A 17565-nucleotide genomic window follows, 5' to 3' on the forward strand; every position below is an offset into this window, starting at 1 on the left:
CAAACAAAACATCTTGCAATATTTGAGTTCTGAGTACTGATGTGATGATGTGCAACAAATAATGGCGAATATGAAATTGTTGAATAATAAAAATTCTTGGATTATTGTTTTTATTGTGGCTCACAGTCAGTGTAATGTCTTAGTCACTAATACTGAAATCTGCATTACTACAACGAATTAAATAAATACAAAATGCATTGTATGTTTTGATGAGAAGTGTAACAGCATAATGTAACATCATAATACTCTGATTACTTCATGTACATAAAGAGGCAGCATTAACACAGACAATATCACAGAATCTAAATAGAAAGATACCTGGATCCTAATCCTAATCCTGTAAATAATATTTACAACACTATTGTATTGTTAAACAGATGCACTGACAGGGTACTTGCTTTTCAGTTCTTCCTGAAAAGTCATCTTGTCTGGTGTGTTCCTGATCCATCATGTCCGCTGTCCTGCTGCACACACCATGTCCTCTGAGGGGACTGCAGAGACATTTGGCTGTCTGTGTATTCTTCATTCCTGTAGACACAAAACAGAAAAATACAATGACAGCAGTTATGTACTGATTTATGACTGTTTCAGAAGAAATTAAATAAAACAATAGCTTCAGGCTTCAGTGCATTTTCAAAAGTCCAAGACCAATTAAAGTACATTTTAGGAATGCACACAGTCAATAGCTAATACCATTAAAGACAAAGGGATAAGTACATACACACAAACTGACATTTAATGGTCCTGTATTAGGTTTTGGTTTCAGCATATGAGTAAAACAAGATTCAATTGTTTTTCATTGTGCAATAAAATAAAGTAAACGATCGTTTGAATCTACTTTATCATTCGAGTTTATACACTGAGATCTTGTACAGAGAAAGTGTGGAGATTTCATCATGTGTCATTGACACATCAGTGATTCAGTTTGCATTCTGCAGTGCCAGTGAGCACCAAGACTGGCATATTATTAACCATGTGCAGAATCAACGAGGAAGGAGTCACAGTCTTCCTGCTAACAAATGATTTGGGACTCAGTGTGTCAACAGATTCACTGTTTGTTTGGGGGATTTTGAAAAATATATATTAAATTCTATTTAATTTGTACAGCACTATGGACATTGTCTTAAAGCAGCTTTATAGAAATATAAAAGATCAAATAAGAATTAAATGAAAATTTATCCCTTAAGAAAAGTAAAAAGTAGTCCTACATCCAGTTGTGGGCTATACATTTTTGTAAACTAACACAACACTTAATTAACTTTAGAAACAATGAGCCTATAAGGGTATTTCTTTATCTACACAGTAATGCCTCATGGAAAGTTGTGCCTTTAGGCATTTCTCTTCTCCGATTACAGCCCCTGAGTGTAGCTTAGGGCTGAATTGTACATTTCCGTGCAGCACAATTTCAACACACTGAAGAAATTGATATGCCATTACAAGCTCTATTTAAACTTCTCCACTGCCTGATTCCTAACGGTTGTGTCTTTTTTTCCATTAACTACTAATGTGCACAATGATGTGAGAAAAAGACTATCTGTGTAGATATCGGTGTAGATCCATATTCATACTGCCGAGAGACTAAGATGCAGGAAAACCAAGACTGTGCTGGAGGAAAACATCATTAGATGAGATTCAGGATGTTAGCATGAGAAAGACTTGGGTGACTCGACAGGCAAATAACAATCACAGAGCTGCTGCAGGGTTTTCTGAAGGGTACTGTGTTTCTAACTAGGGCTTCTGAAATAAAAATGATTTATAAAAAAGTAACGTTGAAGGGATGGACAGTAAAAGAAATGCATGATGAATGCAGAATTTAACCAGTGTGCAGGGATACATAAAGCGGCTGGTGTATTTCATTAGCGCAGACTGTTAAGCATGTGGTGAATAATGAGTCCTCTGATTTGCCTCCTGATTTCACCACACAAAAAAAGGTCTCTAATAAAATGTACACTGATCATGCTCGTCATACTGCATCTGCTAAACAGCATAAATGAAGATTTTGTTATTGTTAAATATTTTTTGCCATTTTTGACTATTTGCAAATAGGCAAAAATAATTAAGTTTTTTCATCAGTTCACTGTCAACAAAAAAATAATGAGTCATTTTATTGCTTCAAGTCTGATATACAATTCGTCAGGACACTGTTGGCTTTCAGTGTGAAAGATTTTTACCTTAACCTGATAACCTCAGAGAGCGTTTTAGTGGTTTAAAATAACACCTTTGGATTTTAGATGCTTATGAACAAGCACTTGGAGCATCTATGAGAGCAGAAAGGGGGTTAATATCACCAAAATATAAAGATTTGAGTCTATCACAAAACCTAACAGTGTTCTAGTAGGCTAAGTAAAAACAGAAATACTTAAAAATGAGAAATACTTACTGTAAAGCCTTCTTAAAGAGTGTCTGTTATCATATGAGCCATTAACCACTGTGAAGTGTGACATGACAAAAAAAAAATTCAGTGAAATGAGAAAGAGCTAATCAAGTCACCTCTACAAACAGGAGATTCAGGAATTAACTTGATTACAGTGGTTACGCAGTGCAGTGAATAATTTCAGCTACTGTTGAATAGATAAGCATACAGTATGTGCTTTGTGTGTATCACCAGACAGTATCTATAATGTATGACATGATATACTGTGATGCCATGTGCAAAATTAAGGGATGTCCTTTTGCACTCACATGTCTAAATCAATATTCTGGACTGGCAGGTATCCAAGACGTGGATGTTTACTGAAGTACTTTTTAGAGCGAAACTTGTTTTTCAGCACTTTGGTGAAATCTCGTACATCTTCCCCAGAAGTGGTCTGTAACGGAATGTAGATCATAAACAAACATCTGTGACCAGTTTGTGCATCTGTGTCTTCATTTATTATAATAACAACAAAAATGTACTGAAATTTACTTAACAATATTGCAATTTATTCCATTTTCAAATTTTAAAGTCTATTGTGAGAGCTACCACTGCCTCCAAAACAAATCTTCAGAAATGTGGACATCAACAGATGAAAATACAAAGCTAAAGCCTGAGGCACAACCTCCACATTGCAGCAAGGGCCTCTGGGAGAAAACCAGCATAAAAGACGGAGATGCAGAGTGTGTACACTCAAGAATCCACACATACTTCTTTCTCTCACTCTTTTCACTTTCAACACCAGTCTATAAATAACCAACCCCACACAGGTTTAAATAGTACTTGTTATCCTTTAGGTCCTTCGTGGTTGGTTTGTGGCTGTATTTTGTCAGAATTTCCAATCAATTTCATATGGGACAGAATAGAAATCCTTTTATCTTCTCTTTTTTTCGGTTCCAAGATATAGCAGAACACAAAAACATTCAAGATTATTATCACGTCGGTCCATGGCTTAGGCGCTTATACGTGTACCAACAAGAATGTCTTGAAGTTGTTTCAGAAATAGATAGCATCATACAGTGCTTCTCCCTTTTATTGTCTGATCTGTGGCAGATTTTATATATGGAGAAAGGCTGTGTGTCTGTTTTGTTGTGGTGTACAATATATTTATTAAATATGTTACACTGTGCTTTCATAAGAGTATTATAAAAACATGAGAAGATGATGCTCACTCACTGGGGTGCAGTATTCCACCATAGGATAGGTTAATTTGTGACTTCTAGTAGTTCTCCCAGTGAAGAAACATCTTTGACACACATCATAGTTGAAATGCTTCAGACTACGATACCTGAGAAATGAGCATATATTTTGATTACTGTTCCTCTAACACACAGATTTCATATTTCTTAGTAATTGCTATAATTACATAATCTAAACTAAATGAGAGAGTACACTAATGATATTTGATGAGTTTACCTAAAGCCCACCATGGGACACTCTTTACAGATGTTACACTTGGCCTTGTGCTTGGCGGTCTCAGCTGCAGCCAATCTGTGCATCACCGGCAGCCACACCATGGATTGAGGCTCTAGATGCATCCAATCCACAAACTGCTCCAGCTCAACTGTGTCCTTATCACCTACCTGAAGAACATCAGTAAAGACTGATTTCTTGTTTAACCCCAATGAGTTAAAATGTTGTTGTTGTTTTTTATTTATTCTTCTTTATTGATAAGTTTATATTGGTCAGAACAGTGGTCAATCTAGGAAATGCTACCTGCTACAGTGCTGCCAGGAAAAGTTTTACTATTCAAATTTAAGGACACTTTAGTAAAACATTTGGTCCATTAAAAGCAAAATAATTCAAATAATTCATTCAACTCCACTCCAGCAACAGGGAAGCTACACACTACAAGCTACATTATGAAAAAATGGAGGTACAAAAATAATCAAAGATCCTATCCTATTTATCATTTTTGAGGCATATTCCTCAATGACAAGAGAGTGTAATGTTCCTTAGCTTCCTCATCAGCAGGCGGTTAATGTGTAATTTTATTAGAGCTTCCAAACAGAGTATTATTTGTCATTCAACTCTTTCCTCATGACATCAGACCTGTTACTACATGTATACACCTAGCAGGTATAATTTCATTCATTAGTAAATTAAAAAAGTGTATTTATGGCATGGAAGATGTGGAAGTTCAAAGATGCGAGTAGATTCATACATATTTTAAACTAACATTATATGTCCAAAAGTACAATATATAACAGGCCAAATCTGTTCTAGCATGACAGTGTCACTGTGTAAACATCAAGGTTACCTGCTATTGGTATGAACAAAATCAATTCTCACTAAAATCAAGACAAAACTCTCATACGTTTGTTGTCTCAAACTCACATGCTGAAAGCAGCTGTGGACGCTTGGTTCCACATTACTCCCTCCGAAAGCAGTGGCTTCACCCAGCTGGTAGGGGATCTGGATAGTAGTGTGTAGCAGCATTCCAAGCTGTTTTGGGTTACACACTCCTGCAGAGCTGGCCACCTGAGTGAATAGATCTATGGAGAGGTACCATGGATTAGATCTGAGACTAATATTACTGAATCACAGACTGTATATGAAGGTATTTGTATAAAAGTAAACAATAATGTTAAAATTGTAGTGGTGTGTTGGGTTGGCTTTTACAGTTCTGGTTTCCAATCTGATTCTGAGCTCAGCTTACTCATTCTCCCTCTGTCTGTTTGGGTTTCCTCCCACATCCCAAATGATGTACATGATGTCAGGGGACTGTCTATGCTAAATTGTCCCCAGGTATGAATGATGTCTCATCCCCTGTATTCCTTTGATAGGTTATGGATACATAACACTGACCAGGACAGAGTGGTTACTAAAGATTATATTAAGATGAAGTCCCACTGTCTTTCTGAAATGAACAAAGGCAAAAATAATTACATTTATACTTCTCTCCAATGTGTCCTTTTGACAGAGAAAGAAGTCCAATCTTTATAGACAGAATTTGAACTTTACCACTTCGATCCCTAAGAAAAATAAAAAAGTATTGAATGAATCTTACAATGACCTTTTTTTTTTGTTTTTAAAAAAAGCACCTTCTTCAGAGCCAAATATAAGTAAATAATCCATTCTGACAGAAAAGAGTCATCATACTGTATATTAACAGTAGGCATACATTTTATCTGTATGAATTTTGTGGATAGTATAATAACAGTGAAATATTCATACCTGTCATAAACGTTTAGAAGCCAGTTAAGACACAGGTCCACACACAAGGGGATATTGATGAGCTCTGGATACATCTGCTGAAGTTCAGTGTATATTGTCAATAGACAGTTAATGATGGCTGGAACCTCCAAAATGTGCTCGTTTTGAGTCAGCTGATGTTGTTCAAAGACACCCTGAACCATGGCCAACTCCAAACGGTCCACTAAAAAAGATTCATATTAATTTATTGCCATATCTCCATTCATTTCTCTCCCCACAAGAGACACATGTTTAATGAATTGTGTTCAGTGCATTTTAATAGAAAGTAGCAGAGCATAGTATATCCCCTGGCATACAACAAAAATTTTCAACTCAAAGGTTTGGGAGAAATTACACTAATTTCAACAGATCTCAAACCAATTATGAATTCCAGCAAAAATCTAATGTATGGCTCATTAATGTCTAAAATTTGCCTTCTAGCTCACTTGGCAGAACACATTTCTGCACAATTTGTGCTGAACTAAGGCTGTCTGTAACCCCATTTTGGCTGCAAATACCTTATGAATATTGTGAGATTTAGCAGTCAATGGCTGTGCTCACTAATAGTCCTCAATACATTCAGCTAAAAGGCCTGTCAAAGACTGATATGCTGAAATTCACCTGTTCTTTTATATTATTCACCAAACTGTGTAAAACACCTTCCTTGTTTTGGCATTCAGTAATTGTATCAGAAGCAGGTATTTGCAGTAATTGAGAAAGCACTCACAACACAGGGCTTTCTGAACTCTGCGACTCTTCAGAGCTGTGCGGTATGCTGAGAATCGTACGTGCTGGAGCTCAGCTACAGGAAAAAAGTGTAAAACGTGATTATCATATACAGCTCACATGTGGACTTTCCATTAAAATTCCATTTAAGGTTAACTGGTGTGCAAATAATTAAAAAAAAACACCTAAAATGAATGAGTATTTTTACTCTTTAGATCAACTGTGCAGTCGAGGATATATTTAACAACAACCTCTCAGGTACTGGATTTAAGACTCACTCATTGACTGTAATAGTTGAGTCATCAATGGATGATCCCATGATGTGGACTGTTTTTCATGGCTGAAAGTTTACAATTTTTAACAAATCTAATTAGAAAACAAGAAGGAACGTATCAAACATAATTGGTAAGCCTATATCTGAAAATATATTTAACATCAATTCAAAACTCACTTGATGTAATAAGGGACACTGTTATGAAATACTGCCCTCTGCCATGGATACTGAACCGAGACTGTTGAGGAGACATGAACCACTTAGTATCATTTTATAGTTTATGACTCTATAGCAAACCATGGTTAAGATACTGTAGTAAACATGCAGAAAAATAAAACTCAAGTGAAGATCTGTGTATCATATCCCAATAAATTCATTCAACTGGAAGCCATTAATAATAAAATGTAAATGATTTTAATGAGGTTATATGAATATTTTTGAAGGTTCATGTGTGTATTAGGGGTACATTTACATTTACAGCACTTGGCAGACGCATTTGGCAGACAGCATTTGGGTAGACTTCATAGTATTCATACCTTTTTTAATGAAAACTTTAAAAAATAAAACTTTATTTGTATGAAAGTAAACAAAATCCAGTCAAATCCCCTCAAACCATTTATTCAGAATTGGATAAATATCTCATTTGATCAGGTCCTTTGTTTTTTAATGAATTGAATTTTTTTTACCAGAGGCCAAAAAGTGTGCCTGTGTTCAGCATTAAATTTCATTGTCTTGTCACACTTCACAGCAATAGTTAATGGGTCATATGAAAGTAGACACTTGAGGCTTTTGGAATTTGTAGTATTTCCATTTTTTCCCCTAGCCTACTGGGTGCAATATATTCATAGATAAGTTCCAAAAATATCCAACCCATTTCTGATTTCTGAGATGCCCCAAGTACGTTTAAAAGATGTTCTTTCCGCCACTAAAATTCAGTGTAAGGTTATCCAAACAGAGGTAAAACATCTCCTAATGAAAGCCTACAGTGTCCTGACAGAGTTTAATATCAGGCTTGCACCAAATCATTTGTTTATACTAATAAAAAATGTCTGACCATTTGATTTCCAGTGTACTGGGTTAATGGGGTTAAAGTGTTAACATAACTTCACTGTATAAAGAGAATGTAAGACTACACAGAATTGTGCTAACCATATACATAAATCCAATGTTATTCATATAGTTATTAAATAATGTAATAATACACAGAAACATCATGTAATAAGAAAACATAAGCATGCAACAGTAAAATAATGGCTGTATTTTTTGACTAACTTTACCAGATAAGAAGTCTTGAGACAACAGTCTGTTATCAACTTGAGCCACTATGAACTGTCTGTGCTGATTCATCACTTGTGCCTGTGAAAAAAGGGGTCATAACTATGCCAGAGCTTTAAAGCTTTCACTCTACAACAACAGCAAAAGAAACCTCTGTAACAAAGGGTATAGAGAGAAGAATCTTACACTTATTAAATATAAAAATGCCAAATTCTTACCGTTTCATATTGGCCTTGTTTTTTAAAGTATTTCATCTAAGATATTTGCTGCCTTGAAGTGCTGAAGATGACTGACCTGTTCTCACAATATAGTTATACATGGCTAAAGAATATTTTTATGTACACAGTCTGGCAGTGTTTATGGAGATATTTCATCTACTACAACAAACATCAAACTTTTTTTACTTGTAACTGAATTTAGCTGAACTATTTCTCCTGCAACATTCCAGTTTTAAAATATTTAAACGCCTTTGACATTGTGGCGACAATTTGATAGCTTTTTTCTCTTTTCTGAAACTTTAGAGTAAGAGGATACCTGGAGGTAAATGTTTAATTATCAGTGTCCTTCAGAAGACCAGATCGATAGCAAAGGCTGATATCATGGCTCTGAGAAGCTACAACAGATTATAACGGTCACATACTTATCACAAGGCAAGACACTAACTGCAAACCAAGCAAGATGTGACATGGTGCTATTATTGTAAGATTAAAAACAATCAATTCCTGTATGCCATCAGTGAAATATGAATGTGATAAGATCAGCCAAAATATTGTTTATTGTTGATGTAGAATTTAGACATTACATTTTAGAATAGACCTACAAGCTACATATCTAAGAACACTATATGGCCAAAAGTATGTGGATTCCTGACCATCAAACCTATGTGCTTGTTGAACATCCTATTACAAAGACATGACGCTAACATGGAGTTGGTCAAGTTTCTGATATAACATGGGTCTGGACTTGACTTATCAAACTACCTCTATATCTAGCTGGCTTTGTGCACAGGAGCACTGTCATGCTAGTACAGGTTTGAACCTCAAAGTTCCACTAAAGGGAATTGATAATGCTACACATACTTTCACATACTTTTGGCCATATAGAGTTTTGTAGATTAAAGTATTTAGAGCTATAATCTGGCAGCAATGACACCGGAGCCAGATTAATGTGAAGAAGGTTAACAAAACAGCTGATATTTTCTGCACCAGAGTATAGCTTTACTGCCCCTCAAATAAAAAGTTTCCAAACACACAATCCTACTTTTTTAAAACAACACACAATGACATTTACCACCTGATCTGCTTAATGCCAGTAACAGCACATTCTCACACTAAACATTTGAGGTTTTTTTTTTTTTAAAAATATATATTAACTCACACTTTCTTCAAAATCGTCCAGCATATAGCTGTCCAGTGTAGTTCCATCTGAGCAACATCCCTCCCACTTATTCTCCATCATTGCCAAGCCCAAGTCTAGCTGATGCATGGCATCCTGGAGGTCCTGAAGAGCTCTCAGTACCCATCTGACCTGCTGCTGCCAGCTAGCTGTGTTAAAACCGAACCGATCCCAGTGATGTTGAACTTCCATGGCCTCATCCAGCACAGCATGAGCCAACCACATCTTCTGGTCCATCAGAGCAGGCTCTGAATATATCAATACAGAAATAGAGTTCAGAGAATAGTTAAAATCTGAGCACATTTTCCAGCTACAATCACATTAATAAATGTAAAAAATCTGAAAAGAAAATCTAATTAATTATACAGCATCTGATCTTTTACTCTTTATGCCCAAATGCTCAAAATTGAATTCATAAATACGATGTATAAATAAAATATAACATTCTTTGCTACTTTAATCTGAGCTTCCTTTAACTGAGGAATTTAAACTGAGGGATCATCAGTGCAAGACCTATTTGAAGCAAGAAGCATTAAATGACTAAACTAAAATCTCTTTCCCATCAAAATATTTCCATCAGACACGGGAACAAATAAATCTCAGCTTCACAATATCATCATCCAAAGTCTCCGCTTATGTCACAAAATGTTCACAAGCGAATTAAAGAATAAATGGACTGTAGGAATAAATGGCCATAAATTCCACTTCCAGTAGCAAGATATGATATAAATCTACAGATCTAGAAGGAGTAATAAATCCAGATCCTTCACTTTTCTCATTCTGTCTCTGGGCTTTACTGTCTGCATTCAAGTGAATGTGATGCTCTCAATTTATAATAAAACAGACTTCAGAAATGGAGCCAAAATGAGAAAATGTAACAAGAATGTGGAACATGTTTTGCAAAATAACACACCACAATCAGAAAACATTTATGGTTGTTTCACAGTTGTTGAACTCATCTTAGTGAGTGTTTTACTGATAGAGTTAAAGAAAGACTCTCTCATGTGATAGGGGAACTCTGACCTGCTTCTTCTTTCACATTGCTTTCATTCAGATTATCCATATGATGCAGAGGAAACAGACACATCTGCTTCAGTGGACTCTCTAAATCTTGCCTTTGACTGCTGAGCTGCTTCTGCAGAGCCCAAATGATACAGTTTGCATTATGTTAGAAAAGAAGTGCCCCATGTGAGAAGATAAAGATAAAATACAATATTTTCCTGATCCACAAGGCTATCCTTGACATTTCTGAAAGGTCAAAACAAATAGAACTGTTTTATTAATTCATAAAGGAGCTTCTCTGGTCAGGGTGTAAAACAAAATTAGAGGGGGAAAAAGTGATATAAAGTTCGAAACAGAAAAAAAACAACATTTTTTGTTCAGCTGAAGGTCACCTTGAGAAGTCAAGCAGAGAAAATTGTATGGTGTTTATTAGAAGTGCATCATTTCCTGTGTGTTGTCTCCTCATAAAAATATATAAAATAATATATATATAAGAATATCACAGTATGATTTACTTTCTTACTTTCCGAGATATATTTACCTTTAGTTTCATTCATTTCATTTATTTCATTTAGTTTCATATATTGAATTAATATTGGAACATTCTTAAAATGATGTAGCAGTGATGTCCTTGCAGTTACAATCCCACTTTTCCAAGATAAAAGACACATTAAACTGTGATCCAATAAAAAACACTAGCAATTTGTAAAAAGTATATAAATACTTCAGCAATATTTGGGAAGTAAATAAGACATGGTACCTGAACTACACCTGAGCTGGCTGATTGTGTGTCTTGAGGAAAACACTGTGAGTGGAACATGATACTGTATAAGAAAGGCTACAGTGCAGTTACATTATATACACATTGATATCTAAAATGCATTAGATTTTGAAAAAGAATGCCAAAACATCCGCTAACCAATGTTATCATCAGTCAGAATGTTCTGGGGAAAAACTGGAGTTTACATCTTTTTTAAATAAAAATACAACTAATTATAGCAAGATCAGGTATTAAGGCTTTTTCATGGACTTCTCCTGTAACTGACCATACAGTAGTCTTGGTGCTCCAGTAGATTATTAGTATCATCACCAGTAGTGCTATGACTGGTAAGTTCTTCATCTTTCAGCTTTGCCCAGAACCAGAGTTCATCTAGTTGCGTCATTAAGTCTGCACCACTCTCACTAGGAAGCGCCACAGAGTCCCTGTAAGAACATAGCAGAGACCTGTAACACTGTACTGTAGATGTTAACTTCAACAGAGAGAAATTGACCATATCATAACTTCAAAATGATCTCTGATTTTAACTCAGAAGGTTCTGATCTTTAAAACTATCAAAACAAAATTCATTCATTCATTCATTCATTCATTTTCTACCGCTTATCCGAACTACCTCGGGTCACGGGGAGCCTGTGCCGATCTCAGGCGTCATCGAGCATCAAGGCACGATACACCCTGGACTGAGTGCCAACCCATCGCAGGGCGCACACACACACTCTCATTCACCCACGCAATCACACACTACGGACAATTTTCAAGAGATGCCAATCAACCTACCATGCATGTGTTTGGACCGGGGGAGGAAACCCCAGAGGCACGGGGAGAACATGCAAACTCCACACACACAAGGCAGAGGCGGGAATCGAACCCCCAACCCTGGAGGTGTGAGGCAAACGTGCTAACCACTAAGCCACCGTGCCCCTCAAAACAAAATATTCCATATTTTTATATTTGAAATTAATATTTTGGTACAAAACATCACATATATCCGTATATTCGTTCGATCTATCAACATTCAACACGATATTGTACACAGTATATTTTTGCAATGGATTGTGACTGCTGCTAAATAATAAGACAGTTATGAATGGGATTTATGTTTAAATATGTTTGCAGGCAGAGAACCTGTTAGGAAAGATATTTCCATAGGGGTGGTTATTTTCATCAGGGCTTATTCCTTTAAAACCCTGTGATTGGTCCCTCATCCTCCTTCTGGAGAAACCACAGTTGGTAGTAATCTCTGTCTGCATATCCTGGGGAGAGATTGTAGAAAGAACAACAAATAGATGCTACAATCAATAATAGATAGAGAATTGATTATGTAAAATTAGTCTGCTTAGTGTCACTTATTACTAGTCAAGCACACTAATCTTTATATAAAGATTGACATACATTTAAAACAGAAATATACCTTTTTTATTTTAAACCAAAAACATCTCAAACTTTTAACAATGTGCAGTAAAGGAGCAAAAGTCCACTTACTTCAATTTATTAGTAAAGCTGTTGTTTATCCAAGTGAGGCTACAGTCATTAATCTCTTAAAAATATTGAATTGAGATGTGCAGTGCTAATAAAAGTACTGAAAATGCAATATTTCTATTGCATTGCACCTCATCATTCAGAACAGAAGTATATTCTGTCAGTTTTCTTTTCGAACAAATAAACACTGAATGCATCATATTTTATGTGTCTGATTTATTTGTTCTCACTCTTACTGTTTACACAGGGTTGTATGAGACAACAAATGCTATGAAATGTCAGAGAAAGTTTTTTGCTGTGAAAATAATCTAAATCTCTGTGTCATACATATTTAAACAGAGACAAAATAAAAATTCTCTGTAATATATGAATATATTACATATACAGTAAAGGCAATATATATTTAAGTGCATTGATCTACCCAAAATATTTTTCCATTAATTGACATAACTGAGGGAACAGGCTAAAGCTTGGTTGTGTGGTTGTGCAAACTCATATTACTGTAAGTTATTTTATTACCATATGCTGTAATAAAAAGACAAGCAGCTCATTTTGTGCATAATTAATATTGTCAACATATTTACTCCTTAACTCTTTTTGGTTTATTAACACAAACCATTTATTATAATGTTTTTCTCTCTCTCTCTCTGTGTGTGTGTATGTGTGTGTTTTAATATGTCTTACTAAAAAAGTCTTACATATCTGTGAATAAAAGTGGTTGTGAAACTTATTTTTTTAATGAGTAGCCCAGTCTGTATTAGAGTGAGGAAAATGTTATGTTAATGTCACACTATTGTGGCGGTTATAAAAATCATGGCAGTTATATAAGTGTGTGATAACATAGACCCAAGATATGTATGAACAATTAGAAATTCTTCATTTTTATTATTATTATTATTATTATTATTATTATTATTATTATTATTATTTAAGGGTTAATTCAGTAGAGTAGTTTATATAACTGTAATTTTATTGGTGATAACATTAAAACAAGCTCATGAAATTGAAACTGTAGCAACATGCATTCAATAAGAAATCATTCTATGAACATTCATGCATTTAAACAATAAGGCAAAATTAAAAGCTGTTTTTTGCTATACATACATTAATTCTTTTTGAATTAGTGTTGTGATATCCTTGATATCCAGGCAATTAAAGTAAAGGTCATGATACTGCGAGTTATAGCTAAAGGTAATAAAAAGATGTAGCTCACATTTGCAATTTACAAAATGACCAAAATACGGCATTTATTGTTTTTATCAGTTGCCAAGACAAACAAGCAATGAGGTGAATCACTATCATAGACCATAAGAGCCAAACACATATATGTGCACATATACCTTTAGATGTAATTATGTATACATCCAGCATAACATCTAAGAAACACTGCAACATGTGCAGCCTGAACAAAATCTAATCTATGCTCATTTCTACAACTCGTGTATAGATTATAATAAATGGAATTAACTGACTTGCTCAACAAAATACATGTTTATAAACAGGATGGAGTTGTTCTATTTACTGTATATACACTGAAGCTCTCACAGTTCAACTTCCATTTAGAGGGATGTACTGTTACTACTAGCTCAACAGTGAAAGACCTGGGTGTTTATATTAAACAGCAATACTGAAAATCATATCACCCATATTACAAAAAGAGCCTTCTTAGAAATATTGCCAAGCTAAGAAACATTTTATCTGTATCTGATGCTGAGAAGCTAGTTCCTGCAATCACAACCTCCAGACTGGACAATTGTAACGGTTGTCCTGCATCCTCAATAAATAGGCTACAGTTAGTCCAAAATGCAGAAATTACCAAGAGACAAAAGAAATTATGATCATATAACCACACTATTATCATCTCTACACTGGCTACCTGTTAAGTTTAGAATTGATTACAAACTGTTGCTACTTACGAACAAGTATCTAAATGGTTTAGCACCTATGTCTTCTAACATGCTACAATCCTTTACACTCTCTGAGAAACTCAGGTCTTCTGCTAGTTCCCAGAATATCAAAATCTACTAAAGGTGGTTTTCGTATTTAGCTCCCAAACTTTGGAATATCCTTCATGATAGTGTTCCAGACATGAGTACACATAATACTTCCTATAACCAGGTGTGCTCCAGTACATCTGATCACAAGCACATTATCATCTAGTGCTTGTTAATATTATGAACAGCAGCTACACTAATTCCTCTCCACTTGCTTCTCTTTTTCTACCCATCCCGAGGCATCCAGAGATTGTACCAGCTCCAGGTCCGTATCATGAAGATTTTGGACCTTCACTGAGATGAGGCCAACCATGTGAGGATCCTGAGGCATTTAAATATGTATCAGCTCCAGCTGGACATTCTAAGAGGAAATGCCAACTACATGTGGTCTTTGAGAACAACAACCTCCTCATAAATACAACATTTGTCAGACTGTATATTTATTATCACACCCTCCAGTGTCACCCAAATGAAGATGAGGTTCCCTTTAGAATCTGGTTCCTCTCAAGGTTTCTTTCTTGCCACAGTCGCCTCAGTTACCTCAGGCTTGCTCATTTTCGGATAAATACAAACACATTTTAAATATAGGTCTAATATTAATCTTGAATTTTTGTATTATATTAATCTTTGTATAATATAAAACCTGTTGTATTATGTTTCTTATGTTCTGTAAAGTTGCTTTGAGACAATGTCCATTGTTAAGTGTTTGTAGGTGCTATACAAATAAATTTGAATTATTTCTCAAAGTTTTTATAATGGATTCCCTAAAATATATATGGTGATGGACTAAATAAAGAACAAAGATAAAAAAACAAATTGGATGACTGCTGAGTGTCACTGCAGAAATTTAAGACTTTCAGATTTACAGAATGACACTCCGAGTTGGCTTTGTTCCATTCGAGAACGAATCAGAGCCATTCAATAACTGACCTTCTCTCTCTCTATTGCACTTAGTGTTAGGCTTTAAAACAAACCCTCGTTTTGGCTGGATCCATTGTAATTCTTCTGCCTGCCTGAATTATAAATTACAACTGAACTGCTGAAGTAAACTGATCTGTTAATATAAAAGGTGATTAAATCATTTGTTGTAGAGCAGCACTTTGTTAACTGTTCCTGAAAGCCACAGTACATTACACCTAAATCTCACTTTAAATATCATTTAAAATCATATCTATCTATCTATCTATCTATCTATCTATCTATCTATCTATCTATCTATCTATCTATCTATCTATCTATCTATCTGTCTGTCTGTCTGTCTGTCTACTATATGAAAAGCTTTGAATAGAAAAGAAAAAATGTAATACCTTTTTAAATTGATTGAGATTTCAAAATATGAAACTATTTTTCCAGCATCCACAATGTTAAAAGACACCTGAAATCTCCTCTGCATTTACAATTGCCCTTATACATAATTAATCTTTCACCTCTTACAATACATCCTGAAGTCAACAGAGACAAAGAGAATTCAGTCACCATACCTTACACAGTTTCTGATATCTTGGTGATGTAAAAGTCACAGTTTGGACTCTGTGTAGAAGAAGCATCACTTTCTGAAGTGAGGATCTCACCATAGCCATTATTCTCCAGCTGCTTTGCCTCCGGAAGCGTCTCAAGATTTTCATCCTTCTGAACAGCAGCCACCTGTTCTCTCACAATGAGAATTTCTTTCAACTTTCCAAGTCTCTGTGCTAGTCCACTTCCATGCTTTTAATTAGACTTCCTTTCGAGGTGAAGGGTAGCTGAATGTAATAGGCTTCTTTTAAGGGGCTTAGCCCATGTGCAACAGACAGAGGAATCCAGCTCAATATTAGTCTTCTGGCATGCACGCTTACTGGTTACAACTAATGGAATACATAAGAATTATGAGAATGTCCTGAAAAAGACTCAGTGTGTCACAGAGCAGCAGCTCTAGAAGCATCCTTCCTGCTTGAGGATATGAACAAGAAAGGGAAGGGAGGGGTGAAGAGAGCACATAGTGAGCTACTCCACACACATAGTCTTATGTGATCAGTCCTCATCCTGCCCTTTACATAGTAATGTAGTAGACATAGTTCAAGGTTTTATCATAGGCTATATATTATTTTCCACAAAGCATTTACCTAAAAGTTACCAGAATGCATGTACCAAAGTTCCTGAAGCTACATCGTTTTTGACTACATCAATTTTGAACATACACAAGACCAGTATACCGAAAACACACTTGGTGATTCCCACCAAACCAAATTTAAACATATGATTTCCATAAGATATTTAATTGACTTTACTTAAGATGTAAGTGCATGGTTTATTGTACATTTTTTTTATTAGTAGGCAGTGAATACTGAGCATTTCTGTTAAAAGTAAAGCCTGACATCTAGTGGCAATAAAAGGCAGAAAATATTCTTACTAAGATCCAAATAAAATGTATGTAGCAATATACTGTACATGACGGAATACAAATAGATTACATAATTTTATATATACAAATTATACATTCCTGCACACTAAGTAAAAACGCAAAAATAAAATGTAGCCTGAGAAGACAAAAGACTCCTAATCAGAATATAAATAAGGCAACTGATCTGCTAAGCAAATGCATGAAAATTCAAGAGAGTTGGCATGTGAAATAAAATGAGTATACTGTTCAATATTTAACTCAGTTGTGCTAAGTGGAACATACAGTGCTGGTTTCATTCAAAAGCAGAAGCTACTTTAAGCCAACATGCATTTGCAGTATAAGTTTGAAACATTTTCCACATAATTTTCATTTGTATTTTCCACAATCTCTGCTGTTTTGGAGGAGGTGTGGTGTTTGAATCCATCTCAGAAATGAGTGAGGAGTGATGACCCTGTGCTCGCTCACATTACACTGTGTTCCTCCAGTGTTGGCTGGTATCAAGCCTTGGACATCTTGGGCCATAAAATGTGTGTGTGTTCCAAAGATTATTAATTCTGTGAACAGCTATACAGAAGTAGGGCAAACCACATGACCAAATTAAATTAAAATGGAATGACAGAGCTAAAATTAAGGTGTCTCAAACTGCAGGGACGA

At 35.3% G+C, this 17565-nt stretch overlaps 1 protein-coding gene across 1 annotated transcript; it reads right to left on the reverse strand.

Annotated features, from left to right (window-relative positions):
- Positions 1-16461, reverse strand: LOC132852174 (utrophin-like). The gene is made up of 16 exons (XM_060879247.1): positions 16013-16461; positions 12184-12311; positions 11327-11483; positions 10302-10413; positions 9261-9526; positions 7886-7964; positions 6786-6846; positions 6613-6674; positions 6336-6410; positions 5591-5792; positions 5303-5388; positions 4751-4908; positions 3830-3996; positions 3590-3701; positions 2683-2807; positions 1-528 (listed from the first exon to the last, which is right to left on the reverse strand). The coding sequence occupies exons 1-16, from the start codon at positions 16154-16156 to the stop codon at positions 420-422; spliced, it is 2043 nt and encodes a 680-aa protein (XP_060735230.1). The 5' UTR covers positions 16157-16461; the 3' UTR covers positions 1-419.
- Positions 16462-17565: the final 1104 nt, after the last annotated feature.

This window comes from Tachysurus vachellii, chromosome 10 (genome assembly GCF_030014155.1).
Source record: "Tachysurus vachellii isolate PV-2020 chromosome 10, HZAU_Pvac_v1, whole genome shotgun sequence".
Taxonomy (NCBI): Eukaryota; Metazoa; Chordata; class Actinopteri; order Siluriformes; family Bagridae; genus Tachysurus; species Tachysurus vachellii.